This window comes from Phaenicophaeus curvirostris, chromosome 4 (genome assembly GCF_032191515.1).
Source record: "Phaenicophaeus curvirostris isolate KB17595 chromosome 4, BPBGC_Pcur_1.0, whole genome shotgun sequence".
NCBI classification, from domain to species: domain Eukaryota; kingdom Metazoa; phylum Chordata; class Aves; order Cuculiformes; family Cuculidae; genus Phaenicophaeus; species Phaenicophaeus curvirostris.
Genome location: NC_091395.1, coordinates 14555888 through 14572328, shown reverse-complemented (window position 1 = coordinate 14572328; position 16441 = coordinate 14555888). Strand labels below are relative to the sequence as shown.

The window sequence follows — 16441 nt, the reverse complement described above, 5'->3', positions numbered from 1 at the left end:
CCAGCTTGGGCCATCAAAGCTCTTCCATCTGGCTGGAAACCAAGCAGAAGCTCTCCCACTGACCCCTGCTGGGGATTGGGAGCCAACAAGCAAGCCCCAAGATCCCCAAAAGCCTAGCCAGTCAAACTCGTTGTCCCAAAAGGACTTATAGCTTACTCCTAACTTTTCTCTCCTGGCTCCGAATTTGGACAGACTGTCCAAATCTGGACAGACTGGCAGCACCTGCCAACTTGACGGCCCTTGGAGCTGCATTTGAACCCTGCTGCTTGCTGAAAGTGGCACTGGCAAAAGTACCTAGAGAGAGAGCACAAGCTCACAAGCATGACCAGAACAATATACACAACATGTAAGGTGCCCTTGCCTATGGCAGGAGGGTTGGAACTGGATGATCTTTTAAGGTCCCTTCCAACCCAATCTATTCTATGATTCTACGGTCTGTGTGATTTCAAATGGCATTTAAAAGGTCCTTTAAACATGCTATATTTTCCTTTCACTGAGGACCAGAGCTGCAGCACTGTAAAGAGGAGCATTCAAGGAGCGTTTATTTCCAGGACTGTAAGTCTAAACCTGCCTTATCCAGGATTTCCACCATTTCAAGTTTCTTTCTGCACCCCGGTGCCTGCAGTAGGTGCACAGCCTTATGGAGATTCACTAGACCGAACAGCAGAGGAGATCAAAGACAAATATGAAAACAATCAGGTTACAGTCATAGGCAAGGAGTCCATGCCAGGAGCAAAAACAGCAAGGCACACCTACTTCTCTACTCAGAGCCCGGGGACCTGGCCTGTTCTTGTAGCAAAAAGCAGCTGTACATTTAGGTAAAATGTTTCTTGCCGAAAACAAGCTTACTGAAGCAGACATCCACTTTGAATTCATGGTTACAAGGGAAAGAAGATCACGATCTTCAGGCAGAATTGAAAATTTAACCATTCTGACAGTGTAATTGTCCACATCATAAAAAGGCAACTGCTGCTTAACCCTCAGTTTGGGTGGAACATGAGTACCATCAGCTTCATTAACTCCCTTGACGTAAAGCAAACTGCAGCCAGAAAATCACCCAATCTTTTTTATCTGTGCTTTACTAGTGATTGCAAAAAAATCCCCTGAACAAGTGTAATTATGTTCTACTTCCAAGTTGCTGCGCTACTGTGCTGACCCATGCAACTAGAACATTTCAGAGGACAGATCAGCTGCTTCTGGACTGATGGGTTTTAGTACCCCCTGGCATTGCAAGCTTCAAGCACGGTGGAGCATTGGTAAGCACATCCAGAAATGAATATCAAAAAGTTAGCAACTGCATTTCCCAAGGCAAGTTTAAGCTCACTCAGATCAATGAAGAGAAGGTTTCTCCCAAGCCTCACCCAAGGAGGTTATTGGCAGATTCTGGACTCTCTCAGGAGACAGCACTCAGTTGTGGAGCACAGGGGAGCCATCTGCATAAATACTCTGCACCTTCAACAACTTCCAAACATGAAGCATAAAAGAGAAGTTAACTCCTCTTTTGCCTCCTTTGTAACATATTATAAACTCAAATCTTCTTTAACCTAGCAGGCCCTTGGTAGAGACAAACTTACACAGTTCTGCATCAGATGGGACCCAGAGTTAGCGTTCACTAGTACTTTAAGGAAATATTTTGTTACTTCATCTTCTCTCCTTCCCTTTAGCCAAGGCAAGAAGAACTAAACCTCCTCCCCTAAAGCCATATTAGAGGTGTGACTTATTATTATTTTTTTAATAGCACCATCAATCTAAGCACCTCTTCATCCTCCCTGCTCCCCATTCCATTCCTTTTGTTTTGCTGTTAAAAGTAAATGGGATACAGGCTTGAAAAACTAAATGTTTTTCCCCTGAAGTCTGGATGACATATTTCACCTGATATTATTAACATAACTGAGGACAGAGGCAAATGGCAGAGGCTGTATCTCCACAGAAACCAAAGGAATAACAGAAGGGAAGACAGTTGCTCAGGAAGGACTCCCAACTGTCTGGTCACGGGTTCTCAGGCAAAACCTGGGAGGTCATTTGTGGTATTTTCAGAGAGATATGAAGAACATTGTGTTCACCTTTTCCACACAGCCTCTATGTATGCTCTACCCCTATTTTTTTCTCGAATCTTGATTGTACTTAAGGATAGTCCCAAACCAGGTACGAGTCTGATTTCCTGCTCTCTCTAAACCAAAAGAGAAAACTGAGGAGAAAAAGCAAATTCAGCCAAGTGAGCAGAGCAGTTCAGCTGAGCCTGCCAGATTTCAAAGGCATCAAATTCAGACCCTGCCCTCCTTAATTAAAAGCTTTGCTCTGCCTTGCCAAGGGAGAAATTTGTCAGCCATTAACTATCCTGCACCAGAAATAATTCTGCACACAACAGAGGTATGAAACAGCAGCAGGGAGCTACTGTAACACGTCTACAGGAGGTATTTCTTCCTGCCAGTTGAGTTCAAGGTTACATTCCCATCCCCAGCAACAAAACAGCCACTACTTTCTCCTCTCATTTCCCACCACCTCCACTCCTTCCCACACGTCATCTGCAGGGCTGTGTTGGTGCAGATGTTCTTGCAGCCGCACAGTAAGCCCCAGCGCTGTTCCGATCAGCCTGGGAGATAACACAGCAGGGAGGGGGGGAAAAGTGACTGTGATCTGGTTCAGTGTGAGGCTATGCACACAGCTGTGCTGGCATGAAACAGCAAGCAGGAGCTGCTCATGCACCCCACCAGGGATCAGGTCTCCATCGCCTGGGGGGCAGCTCGCAGATACCGGGTGGATGCCAGGTCACACAATCACAGGAAGGCCGTCCTTCCTCACCTCCATCCCACACTTCCATACTGCCTTGTCCCTATCTGACTCTGCAGCAAGCCAGCTGAGGGCACCCAGCTTGCCAAGCTAACCGTGCCAAAAAGTAGTTCTCTGCCTGTTCGGTTTCCTTGATCAACTTGCGACAAGGATCAGATGGGCACCCGTGCCTGCACGGAGCCTCCAGGTCAGGTCAGGCATGAACACGGTGCCACCACACCCACGAGCCTGCCAGATGCCACGTTCCCCTCCTTGTGCAGGCCAGGCAGCACAGCCTCCCTGTTTGTGACTGCTGACAGTTTTCTGCTTGCTCTCAACAGTTTAAAACCAGTTCTTATTTAGTCTGACTAACAGAAAACTCTCGTTCAGACCCAGGTGCAGCTTTGCAGCTGGCAGACACATCATAGTGTACCAGTTCCCATTTTCCAAGCTTATCCTCGCAAGCTAAACATCAAGGATGGAATAAGGTATCAAGGGAGAAAATTCATGCATCCCTCTGGCACTGTGAAAACTGACACGCATCCATAGCACTCACTTCCCAACACAGAGCATTACCTGGTTTTACATATTTGAGGATTTACCACTAATCCTTCACTCAAAACTTACAGAATAATGAAATAAATCACACGACAGCCAGCAGAAGAGTGAATGTATAGATGCCATCACATGCATGCACCATATGCTTCAGATCTTCAGTAATATTTACTGCAAAAAGCAGTAAATATAGACTGCACTGCCAAGCACAGACACAATTTCACGATGTACCTTGCACACAAAATGCATACTGTACACAATCTGAGCTTCCAATTTTGTTTTGTCAAGAGAAAGTGGATTTCTAACCCTCCTGGCTGCAATAATAGCCTTGGAAACACAAACCTTGCAATAATAGCCTTGGAAACACAAACCTTGATATCTGCTTGAGACTGTTGGAAACAGTGACTCATGCACAAATTCCCACTACCCATTAATCTCAAAGCGTAAGCACTTATGCAGCAATAATGGGAAAAAAACGGTTAGCAGAATTTGGGAGTGACTGTCAGGAAATGAAGATAAAGACGATGCATGGACAAGAACAAGGAAAGGATAGGAAAAAAGAAGTTGTAAGTTATGAAGCACAGCTCTCCAAGCCAAATGGGAGTTCAGGTACTACCTGTTTTCAAAAGCCACATTTTCCCCACTTCTCTCCATGCAATATCCCTCAAAACTAACTAAACATAGAATCATAGAATTGTTTGGTTGGAAAAGACTTTTGAGATCATCTAGTCCAACCGTACCTGTCCACTACTAAATCATATTAGCCAAGCACCTCATCTACCAGTCTTTTAAATGTCTGCAGGGATGGTGACTCAACCACCTCCCTGAACAGCCTGTTCCAATGCTTGACAACACTTGTGGTGGAGAATCCTTCCTGATATCCAGTCTAAACCTCTCCTGGTGCAACTTGAAGCCATTTGCTGTCATCCTATCACTTATTACTCGGGAGAAGAGACCAGCACCAACCCACCTAACTACAGCCTCCTTTCAGATAGTTGTAGAGAGCAATAAGGTCTCCCCTCAGCCTCCTGTTTTCTAGGCTTAACAACACCAGCTCTCTCAGCCGCTCCTCATAAGACTTGTGCTCCAGACCCTTCACCAGCTTCATTGTCCTTCTCTGGACATGCTCCAGAGCCTCAATATCTTTCTTGTAGGGAGGGGCCCAAAACTGAACATGGTATTCGAGATGTGGCCTCACCAGTGCTGAATATAGGAGAAGGATGACTTCCTTGGTCCTGCTGGCCACACTATTTCTGATACAAACCAGGATGCCATTTGCATTTTCATCCACCTGGGCACACTCCTGGCTCACGTTCAGCCACTGTTGACCAACACCCCCAGGCCCCAGGCAAAAAGGATATAAAACCCCTTCTCCTTTACATCCCCAACAAGAGACCTCAGTAAAACCACACTGGGCTTCATCCTCCACCTCGCACTTTGGCGAGCTGTTAAATGCTCAAGATTTCACAGAGCACCTCAGCAGACGTGAACACTAGCTCCTGGTCAGCAGCCACCTCCAAAATATCTAAGTGGGTAAGCAGCACATTGAGCCCAAAAGACTAAATACTTCTGTCAGCTCCGTCAAACTGACTACAGCCCTAATGTCTACAGGAAAACTGCCCAGTTGCCTATTCAGCAATTGACCAAGAATACCTAGATTTTTCTGAAGAAGGGCCCTGTCTGGAGAAAAAGTGAAGCATTTTATTGCTACCCTTTCCAACTTAATAAACTTACCGGCTTCAGGTTTTTCCCAGTAAGAATTCTGTAGCTATATGAATTTAGAGATTTCATCCAAAAACCGTTCATAAAAACAATTAAAGAACAAATAAGAATTCAGGCTTACAGTTAACTTTTTGCTCCATTTCCCAAATACAAAATTCATAAGATGGACTCAAAACCCAAACCCCAGCTTTCCAACCACTTAAATTACTTAGCAGCACTCAGCTGAAATGTACATTTTCACAAGGCACCTTTTGAAAGTTTTATTCAATTCTTGCTTATCTTATTGAAGCAAGAGGACATTGAAAAATACGTACTTTTAAATATGGTATAAATAGTCCAGATGAGAAGGTTCTCAAACTCAGTAACTGTTTCCAAGATGAAAGCAAAATGAGTTAGAACATGTCATTTGACATTACAGTAACAGCAAGAGCCTAGCTGTTACTCAATCGGATGGAAATAGATGTCTTTCAGCAATCCTAATTTTCAGTGTTTTGGAATACTGAATACAAGCGACTAGGGCAGACATATGCAAAGAGCTACCAGTACAAAGACACAACTGTTTTACTATCCCACTTCTGCTTAGCATGGAATTACTAAGAATTTTAACATTTTTAATTTGGGCTTTTTTTAAGAACTCTTTTTGCAGTGCAGAGCTCCTTTGTTCAAGCTTCTGCTACATAAATACATACATGGGTATTACCTCTGCCATTCACATGATTTCCAAGTCAATACTAACACACCAAAGGGAAATATTTAACATCTAGATATGCACTATGTTTTGCAGGTCCAAGACAAACGCAATTCCCATCCACAGAAAAACATACTTCCAACAGTCATTTCCATTGTAGTTCTTAAGCCGCCCATGCCATCTACAGAGACAGCTTCACCGTTTATCAAATACCTAACACAGATGCACTTCCCAAATTTAAACCAGGGAAGTCCACCCATGCCTGCAATGCATTTCTGCAAATGTCCTTGTACAACCTCACAAGGTGCTGCAGACCAGCGTAGATACTACCAGGCATACTTCAACTTTGTCCCAGATGTATTCCCTTATAATAAACTTGCATAAGTAAAATAAACCACAGATTTATCAAAAAGAGGTTTGGCCTTTAAAGAGGAGATAGAGAGAATGGGTTGCACCTTGAAGAAAGAAGTGGGGAAGTGGATCACAGGTAGGCAACTGCACTTAAAGAACAGCCAACAGTAAAGATTCGCATACAACAAAATACTGCTATCAAAGCTTTTAGCTGAGGGGATTATATTCTGCTTTCTAAAATCACAGTCTTTTGAAAAGGCCAAAATTTTGGGAGATCTTAAAGACAAAATTATTGTCTGGGGGATGAAAAAACAAAAGTGATAAAAGTGAAAAAAATAATTTGGAAATACACTACCACAGTACATCAGAATGGTTTTCATACACAGACTGCAATAATCCTTTACATTAGTTTCCAATGTTGCATAGAGATGCAGTAAAAAACAAATTAATTGAGGAATAGTGGTCACCAACAAAACCAGGTGATCCCAGGCCCTGCAGCCTGAGGCACACACCAAGACTATGACTCTGTACAGCGATAAAACATTTACACAAGCAAAGCATTCACCACGAAAGGCAGAACTGTTAATTGATGCTTACATCCAGGTAAATTGCAAAGGGAGAATCTGACATGTGCAAACAGCCACTTTTGCTTATTTAAGCGGATGAGTCACAATTAATCACCAGACTTTGGCTTGTTCAGATAAGGTGTAAAGGTACAAACACAGAAGAACCTACCAGGACTCTCTACCCGCTTGTAGTGGTAGGGATTGATGCAAACCTCCTTCTGTTTTGAACCAAAGGGAAACTCGCAGCATTCCAGTGGTTTCAGTTCGTGATGGCTCTGCAGGTCCGGCCAGCGCCACACTCTACAGTAAATTACATGCGGTAGCCCTTTCCGATGCGAAACCTGTAGCCTGCCATCCAAGGAACGAGGAATCGTGACACAGTTACTGGGCTGACCAGGACAGCTTAATGCTTTTTCCAGCTCCTCCATAGCACCTTTCTTCTTCTTCAGCTTTTTCACTAACGCATCAACAGCTTTCTCTGCCCATTTTTCTTCTTCATCCCCTTGCTTCCATCCCAACAGCCTCTTCACTGCTGGGCTCGTGAAGGAGAATAAACTGGTCACATTCATGGTGGCCCCACTGTGGTGATACCCCAGAAGCAAGCAGGAGATAATCCTGTTGTTCAGCCACCACCAGGGTACGGCAGATTGTGTCAGCAGTCAAAAGCAGCTTGCATCAAATATTTCTGGTCCTTTCTCCTTTTCAGTGCTCCAGTCCCAGGAAGGCAGTGCTGACATCACTGCTTGATGGATGCAACCTTCTCATTATTCTAAACCTTTCCGGTAGAGAACCTGCAGAAGAATATCAGATGGAAAGAAAAAAAAAAATTAACCTTTTAAATTAACATACAGCAGTGAAAAACATCCTCTCAGCCCACAAGAGTGGTGTGACCAAAAACTAACCAACAACAAAAAGACACATCTGATTAAGACTGTAAAGCAGAAGGGCCTGCTGCTGAACCCAGCATAACCCTCCCACCAAAACAGCCCTGAATAAATGAGGTATTCACCCTGCAAAATAATGACAGGGAGTAAACAGCACCAGAAGAGGTTTGGGAGGAAGAGTTAGTGGGAGGAATGGGTAAGAGGTTGAGGTAGATGGTGGGGCAGTTCTCCATCAGCTCAGTTCCCTCATACAGTTTGCTGTGTAGCCTCAATCATTTTTGTGCCATGCAACAAGGGAGACAGCAACTGCATTTGCCAGCTTCAGACAATACTTCTGCTCAGTGCCCAAGCATGGCCTCAGTTAGTACCTTGAAAAGCTAAATAGAAAAAGCCAAAATACAAGACAACGTGGCTGTATTCCCACACATACTCCACAGAAGAAATAAGGGTCCTATATTAGAAATGTAGTTCACGTTAAATCTATCCTAAAACAGTCCCTCAGAATTCATCTTTCTCTGTTAAGCATGAAGGGCTGTTGCAAGCTTAACCAGTAAAACGTGCCAAGGAACCAGTGCAAGATTTTAATTCATTCTAGAGAACACTTGGAAGCAATACACCCAAACAGTATTGTGCAAACCCTTCTCTCTCTAAACTGCCACTGCAGCTCAAAAAATTCACAGCACTAGACTTGTGCGTACCATGATCTGAAAACAAAACAGTTCAGCTTCACCTCCAACTTACTTTGACGAACAAACCGAAAGAGAAGAAAGGACATTAGAAAGATCCTCGCCCTTACTCATCTCCCCACCCCACCAAAAAGCCCTCATGAAAGACATCATGAACTTACTTCACCAATTACATTGTCTGCTGTAATCAAGGACAAAGGAGTGGGAAGGAGGAGGAAGTCTCGAAGAAGGATTTTAGACGGCACAGTGATCCTCAAGCTGGGAGACACTGAATGGAGATGAAGCAATGGGTGAAGACAGGGAGGAACTTCATATATGAGGAAGCTGCTGCTGTGAGCAGCAAGCTTTGGACTCGCCCAGGCTGGGAGCAGGCAAAAAGCTCTGCCAGGGGAAGCAGGAGAGACCCTGCACTGGCAGGGAGGGGGAAAAGTAGAGACAAAGAACACTAAACCACTGATTTCAAACAGACCATGAAGACAGACAGGAAACATATCCTGGACTGGATACCAACAGGTTGCAGAGGAAGAAGGAAGGGGAAAAGGATATGAATGTTTTTGTTGCCATCAGAAAGACACTGAAACTCTCCAACAACCTATACTCCCCCTGTTCCCCCCGGAATAGAAGGTGTCAGCACACCTGTGTCACTTAGACTTCCACTGCTACACTAAGAAAAAGTTGCAAGTCTTAAAATTGTCAATGCTGTGCCACACTTGCCCTCTTGACTACCATGCACTGTAAGGTTTCGGTGTACCACTATATTTGGAATACTTTAAGTTGAAAACTACCCACTTGATTCAAATTAATTTGTCACTAAAACAATTACCTAATTACAAAGGTTCCGTTTTATTAGTGCGAACGCACAAACTACATTTACATGAATAATGATTATGGACTAAGATGCAGACCATGACTTCCTGCACTTTGTACTGGTACTTCCCATCCCTTTTGTGCTAAGAATCGTATTTGAAATAATAATGTCAATACAATGGAAGATTTGCATGAGCCTGGGGCAAATTAAAGAGCTTATTTTGTTACCTGGGCATGTGCTATACTGTTAAATGAACTGAAACTCCATTACTGTCACTGACTGTACCCCAGGTATAATTTATCCTTGCATGCACTGTAAAGTGTTCTATTAAAATGCTGTGCTAATTTAAGAACTGTATAACCAGAACCCCAGTGCATGCATTTCAGATGTGTTTGTAAATAACAGAGTTATTTTCAACCTATATATAGTATGTATCTCAATCAATATTCTAAGTATCTTTCAAACAACAGATACAAGTTTCACACACAAATTACAAGTACCAGTGGTATGTTAGCACGTAATCAGTCAAGCATTCCACTTCACATCCATCTGAGTCAAATTCAAAATACTTAAAAGACTTCAGAATTCTAATAAAAAAAGAAAGTACAAAATGTGAATCTCGACACCAACTTCTTTCAACCTTGATAGTAAAGTTCTTCTCCCTAAGCCTGACCCATTTCCACCAAACTACCTGCTGTGCTAAAGAAAAAAAAATCCTATCAATGTATTAAGTCTGTATGTTTATAAGAGTGCCTGAAAATACAACCCTAACGTGAGCTAGCAAACAAAAGCTCTGCAAAGACTAAGACAACAGTGAGACGCAGCCCCAAGCGGTCAGACCATAAGGACAGGTTTTCCAAAGACTTTGCATCAAATCCTGCAACAGACACATCCCACTCACATAGTCATACACTCCAAAACATACTTTGTCATCACAATCAAAGGTATTATCCTAATAGCCAGCATCTCTGTAGCAACAACTGTGGCAAGAAATACGCTGGAAGGAGGGCAAGTAGGGTTAGGCACAGGACTTGTAGATCTGCTTGGAAGTAAAGCAGCTCAGCACAGCCACCAGCCTCCAGCCCAGGGGTGGCTGTTGAAGTCTTGCCTGCTCAAATAAACTCTAAACACACTCCAAGCCCTAAACAAGCCACAGGATAAAGGGGAAGAAAACCCACAGGCTGCTGTATACTATTCACACTAAGTTCCAATACCAGCATTAAGCTTAAAAAAAACCCAAACAAACCAACCAACCAGGCAGTGTAGGTGGAGTTTTTCGTTTCCAAGAAGCAGCGAGTGCGTCTGCAGGGCTGAGCCCTTGCCAGTACATTCCGTTTCCCTTTCTGCCACTCTTGGTTTTTGCAGTGCATCATTTCCTGTATTACTTTTGCACAAAGTAGTCTTATCAGCTGGAAGTGCAAAATAAAGATTAAACTGCCAGTCAGCAGATGACACAGTCTGCCTCTTTCTTCCCTGAATACACGTGCCCTTCTAGGAGAGTGGGAGTTAGTATTTCCAATAGCTGGGTGACCACCAGCCTTTGACGGGTAACATTTATTCACAAGGTAGGGGTGAAACAGAGACTTCAGCCAACAAGGATACTCTCCAAAAAGCAGCCTAGAATCAGTATAACGGAAACTGAGTTGCTACCCACTTATCAGCCACTCTTTACACATCAAAACCCACACGCTTTTTATTATACATTCTATCTGCCGATGAATGAGTCGGAAACAACAAACTTCTTTTAAATCCTAATGCTGCTTTATTTGTCTTCCTTCACTGCTGCTTCTCTTGTATAATCATTGGACTAACATATGAACCTGCATACAGCTTGTGAAAAGCCTGCTAAAAAAGACTGAGCATTATATATATATACACACATATGTGTGTATGTGTATATATTCAGCTGTTTAGCCAGCCTTGTATTTAAATTAACATATTTAGAAAAAATGCCCAAGAGTAAAGATCTATTTCTCTAGCCCTCAAAGAAGAGATAGTTACTCTGTCAGCAACACTAAGGAGACAGTAAAATATTCAAGGAGACCATTTTCAAATTCCCACAGGAGATGCCATAGGAAACGGGTCCACTTTGCATAAATGACCGTTTTTGATGGGTGGAGAAAGGGTAGGGTTAGGACAATTAGTTGATCCTCTCCCGGGAAAGGGGGGACGGGGAAGTGAAACAACTCCCAGCCCGTTTCAGGCAAACAAGAAGCAGCTCTAATTCTTCTCCTAATTTCATTATTTGTATTACAGGCTCAATGATGCATGCAAAAGGGATCCTATTAATTTTTTTTAATACATGCTTAGCACAGTTAGACACAAAAAGGACAGGAACCACAATGAAGAGAATCTACATAATTGTTAATAGAGAAAACTGTCAAGTTTTTTTACATTTTTTAAATTCGATTTATATTATTTTATTCAACGTACTTCCTCCCAGCATCTAACTATTGACAATACAAAGAAATAACAGAAAGATTTTAACTTCCTTCTTAAAAATATTTTGTAATTTACTGCCTCTGAAAGACACATCGTTTCTGCAACTCGTGTACTCACTACAGTACTTAGAACTATTTTATAAAAAGAAAAAAGATCAGATTTTGGCATTGAAGCTAGGGAGCTGTCACTTTACTGTTGCAAGAACTATTTCCATGTATTACTAAAAAGCATGCAGCCTAAGCAGCTGTAACGCTAGAAAGTGTTACAACAGATTGTGCGCTAACTTCCTCTGGCTCCCTGTTCTTGGAGCAAGCAGCAAAAAGTTTCAATTCCTTCCTTCAAGCTGCGTGACTTGTGAAACAAAGTCCAGAGTCTTCTGCTGAATTACTCAGGTTTTAATCAAAGAGTTCTTTCTTTGCAGCTTCTTACAGTTGAAGATCAGATCTCGCTCATCTTGAAAAAAAATGCATGGAAACCCATTAGAAGCCTCGGTGGCATTACAGTAAACATGCAAAAAAAGAAAGCAAGTTTCATATTCAAAGTGCTGTGGAACTCATTAGAGAGCTTATACAGAACCTGACTTGGCTTCCCTTGTATTTCTGAGAATGAGAAAGAAGACAAAAAAAGAAAAACCCCAAACTCTTTGTCTTCTTGGCACGGTAGAAAGAATTCAAGAAAGCAATTAAATATGCAATCCTATGTTAATTTCCAATAGATACAGTATTGTTGAAGGGAAGAGCATCACACTGGTGTTGGAAATACTTCAACATACTCAAAAGGAGTAGGTAGCTTTGTTCCTGACACTGCATCAGACTCCCTTGCTTAGGCCCAGCAAGGGCAAGAAGGATACTTCCCGCCTGGTCTGGTTTGGATCTTGACCAAACCACCTGGTCTGGTTTGGATCTTGACCAAACCACCTGGTCTGTGAAACTTCCTTTGGGATCACTGCTCAAGCTATCTGGCTGAGGGATCCATCCAAGGATCCCTCTCATACATCACTGTTCAGCTTACAAAGCAAATCCTTTTAGATACATACCTCCACCCTTTAGCTCAGCCAACTGTAGGAGAGCAAGCATGTCACAGAGAGTGGGTACTGACTGCACCCCAGTAAACTCTAACGGCAGCCCATGCAGATTCTTTTAAGAAATATCTAGCTGATCCCAACAGGGCAGTAATATTTGCCTTTAGGAGGACTTGCACACCTTCTAACTTATTTGATAATCCAAATCAAACCCATGAGTTCTGAGTGGACCTGAGGACCAAGGAACATGTTGACCACTTGCTCAAAATGAGACAGTAAGGCCAATGTCTGCTTTACCGATGGTGGGAAGGAGGACAACAGCGACCCAAATAATAAACCCCACACTGCTCAGTTACTCCAGAGCATGAAGAAAGAACCTGATACTATCAATATCTGCCAGCTCCTTCCCAACACTCACCACAGTTCAAACCAAGAACACAGCGTTCGGCCAGTTTCTACAATGAACTGCAGCTTTTCCTCCACCCGCTGACCCACTCAGCTTCTTGCAGACAAGGCACTGACCTTTGCCCTTGAAGTCTCGGTTATCAGGATTACAAGAATAAAACAATAGCAAATTCTTAGAGGTTTTCTGGGTTTGTACTTTGCCTTCTCAAATAAAATTTACTAGATATTTAAGACTTACGGTAACTTAACTGTTGCTTCTCCGTAGAAAATACCCCATTTCCATAGACATTAGACACTGAATCCTGTGTTGCAATCCAACTAAAATGGCATAAAGGTCTTCGTAAGCAAATACATAATTGTGAAAAAAGAATACAGCAATGGTTCTTCCCCAGTTTTAACAGAGATGCATCATCAAAATCTATCCTGATTAAGTTGTGTGCCATCACAACTGTTTTGACAGATTAAAAGTTGCACTCTGGAAAAAGAATTTGAACAACACATCTTACAGATTCTTACCTACACCTTTAATAACGTTCTTCCCTGTTTACAAGAAACAATAACACAAACAGCCTCTTAAATGATAACCAGATCCTCAAATCATGCGGTTTTCAACAGAGTTGAGAAACAGTCAGAGGGCTGGAGCACCTCTGCTATGACAACAGGCTGAGAGAGCTGGGGCTATTCAGCCTGGAGAAGGCTCCAGGGAGACCTCATAGCAGCCTCCCAGTTCCTGAAGGGAGTCTACAAGAAAGCTGAGGAGGGGCTTCTTACAAGGGAGTGTAGGGATAGGATGAGGGGGAATGGCTTTAAATTGGAAGAGGGAAGATTTAGACTAGATATTAGGAAGAAATTCTTTACGATGAAGGTGGTGAGGCACTGGCACAGGTTGCCCAGAGAAGCTGTGGCTGCCCCATCCCTGGAGGTGTTCAAGGCCAGGTTGGATGGGTCCTTGAGCAGCCTGGTCTGGTAGGAGGTGTCCCTGCCCATGGCAGGGGGGTTGGAACTGGATGATCTTTAAGGTCTCTTCCAAGCCAAACCATTCTATGATTCTAGCTTGCACTGCTGAATTTACTCATTCCTCATTCAAATGCACGTAAGACTCCACAAAGTCACAAACTGCCAGCTCTTCCTTCAACGCCTGCTGCTCCCCACGCCATGCTGATCTGACTTTCCAAGACTACAAAAAAACCCCCACCAAACCTAACACCCAAGTTTGTCAGTTTACTTTGTCAGGAAGCTGGATCAGCCTGGTGCACACCTGGGCTAGTGCAAGTAAGACACGTCAAAACGTACCTCCAGGTGTGGACAAATGCCTTCTGGTGTCAGCAAGCATTTAGACTGAATCGGATGCGCTATCACAGACTACCTCTAAAAACCACAATTTAATATTTTAACTGAAGTCAGGAAGGAACTGTAACTTGATGATTCAGACAAAACTCAGGCACAGCTGGGATTACAAAATGAAGCACTTCACTAAAATAACCTATAAGACGAATACAATGCTGTGAAACACAAAACTCGCCAGAATACTATTCATGAGGTGCCTTCTTTTCTAAATACTTTGAAGGAGGAGACAATTTTCACACTCACTCCGAGCTGAAGGGCTCTTAAATAAGTTCTCAAATTAAGCCAAAATATTCAAATGAGAAAAAATAACCAAACAGTGATCAAGGCAGAACTAATTACCAGCCATCACAGTGGGTATTTCATTGTGCATCTTTGGGGCAGGTTTATGCACTTCACTTGTTCTGTGGGGTATTTAAACTCCACACATTGTCCACCGCATCCTAGGAGCACAGGGGTGCACAAGAAGCTCTGTCGGCATTGTTAGAAGACATGGGCCAAGTTCCAAAAAACACAGAACAACCTAGAGACCAGTTCAGAGCACTGGCTACATGGCTTTGTAGATACTGCATGTTCACAAAGATGCCATGACTAGTCCAGCTGCTAAAGTAAGCTGGAAGTCCTTTTCTAAAAGGTCAAAAAGCTGTGGAAAACATGGAGTTTTTTCCCCTTTCATCATAAAACTTCTGTATAACTCCCTTTTTTCCACAAAGACCATTCCCTTTCCTGACTTTTTGAACTGTCTTTAGAAAACAGGTGTTGTTTACAACAATAACAAACACCCATCTGTGTGGGTGTGTTAATACACACAAAGGCAGGATAACTGAAACCTCTTCCTATATTTAGATCTGTCTGGTCAGCTTTAATTGCATAATTTAATCAAAACCCTCTCCAACGGAAACACATCCATATTCATCACAGGCATCAAAGGAAACATCTTTACAAACTATATCCTTTTACAAACCAGCACATGGTCCCAGGCCACTTGTCCAATTGTTGAATTCCTCCTTTGGGAAGGGCACAGAATTTTATTCCTTTTTATCAACTGAAAAAAGCATTTCCCTCCAATTCATCAGCACAGGGCGGGAGAAACTTCCTCCACAGGTGAGATGGGGAAAATTTACTCACATGTCACTTTCAGGGATTTAAAAAAACCCTCAAAAACATAGTTAAAACCTCCATCTGCGGCATACAGGAAAACCTTTAAAAAATAAAAGAAAAATGTCCATCGCCACTCAGCCATCAAAATTTTTGAGTAAAGCTCATAAAATTCAAGATGTGTTTTGTCTTCACAGAACAGCACAGCCTAGCAGAGACTGCATGGATTTATAATAGAAAGGGGCTTGTCAGCCCCAGACAGAGCAGCACTCATTATTATATTATTAGGGAACCCCACTACACGCACACCCCTTAAGCTCAGCTTATGCAAGCCACTGCTCCTACAAGTGATTCATTTTACCAAGAGCATGCACCAGTACAGTTACATCAGCTGCATTAAACCACTTCTAAAGACTGTGACCCAGACCTCATTTATCAGAGATTAAGTAAAGATGTTAAATTATGGCTCAAGATCCTCAGCTTTAAAGCAGAATGTTTCACCAAAGCACGAGACAACAAAAACTGAGGAAGAAAAATTACTTATTCGCTAGTAAAAGTGCTATTAGGTCAAGCCTCAGCAAAGCAGAATAAACTAATGATAATTAATCCAAAAGAAAGGAATGTCATGAAAATAAATAAATCACCCACCATTCATATGCTTAAAATAAGAATAGACACTTCAGTTTGCCAATACTGAAGATATTTAAAATTAATTTCATGGGATGCACACTTTTTAAAAGGATTCCTCTAGCTTTCCTCATTTCTACCTTATTTGCAAAAACTAAGGAGGTTTTTTTTTGCCTTTAAGTGACCTTTAAAAGACTGCATCTTCATCATGTCCTTAAAATGTTAGAAGGCAGAGCAAAAGATCTATGTTAAACTATGTGAGGCGTCTTGCAATTCACAACTACCATCCTGGACAGAGAAAGTGTTTAGAACTGATACAGCTTTCCAAGCCAAGTTTATACAACCCAGAAACAAACATCAAGATGTGCCAGATTTCCACCATCCAATGAAACATCATTTAATTACAGCAAGACGTTAGTGGCCTTCTGACAACCAGGAGTGGACTTCAAATACACAAAACCCAGTCCTCCTGGTC

General features: G+C 42.5%; 1 protein-coding gene across 7 annotated transcripts in view; it reads right to left on the bottom strand.

The window, feature by feature from the left end:
• SMAD1 (SMAD family member 1) overlaps positions 1–16441 on the bottom strand; it is a 53231-nt gene that overhangs the window by 22850 nt on the left and 13940 nt on the right. For 3 of the 7 annotated variants that reach the window (XR_011337319.1, XR_011337318.1, XM_069855314.1), the window contains exons 1-2: positions 10284–10670; positions 6821–7442 (exon numbers count right to left, since the gene is read on the bottom strand). Coding sequence is in view for 5 of the 7 variants with exons in the window: in XM_069855314.1 (XP_069711415.1) it covers positions 6821–7220 (400 nt within the window). In the remaining 2 variants the exon portion in view is untranslated. Of the gene's footprint in view, positions 1–6820; positions 7443–8382; positions 8454–9954; positions 10184–10283; positions 10671–16441 lie in introns of those variants that run through there. The other 4 variants (XM_069855315.1, XM_069855316.1, XM_069855319.1 and 1 more) reach the window with 3 other exon arrangements.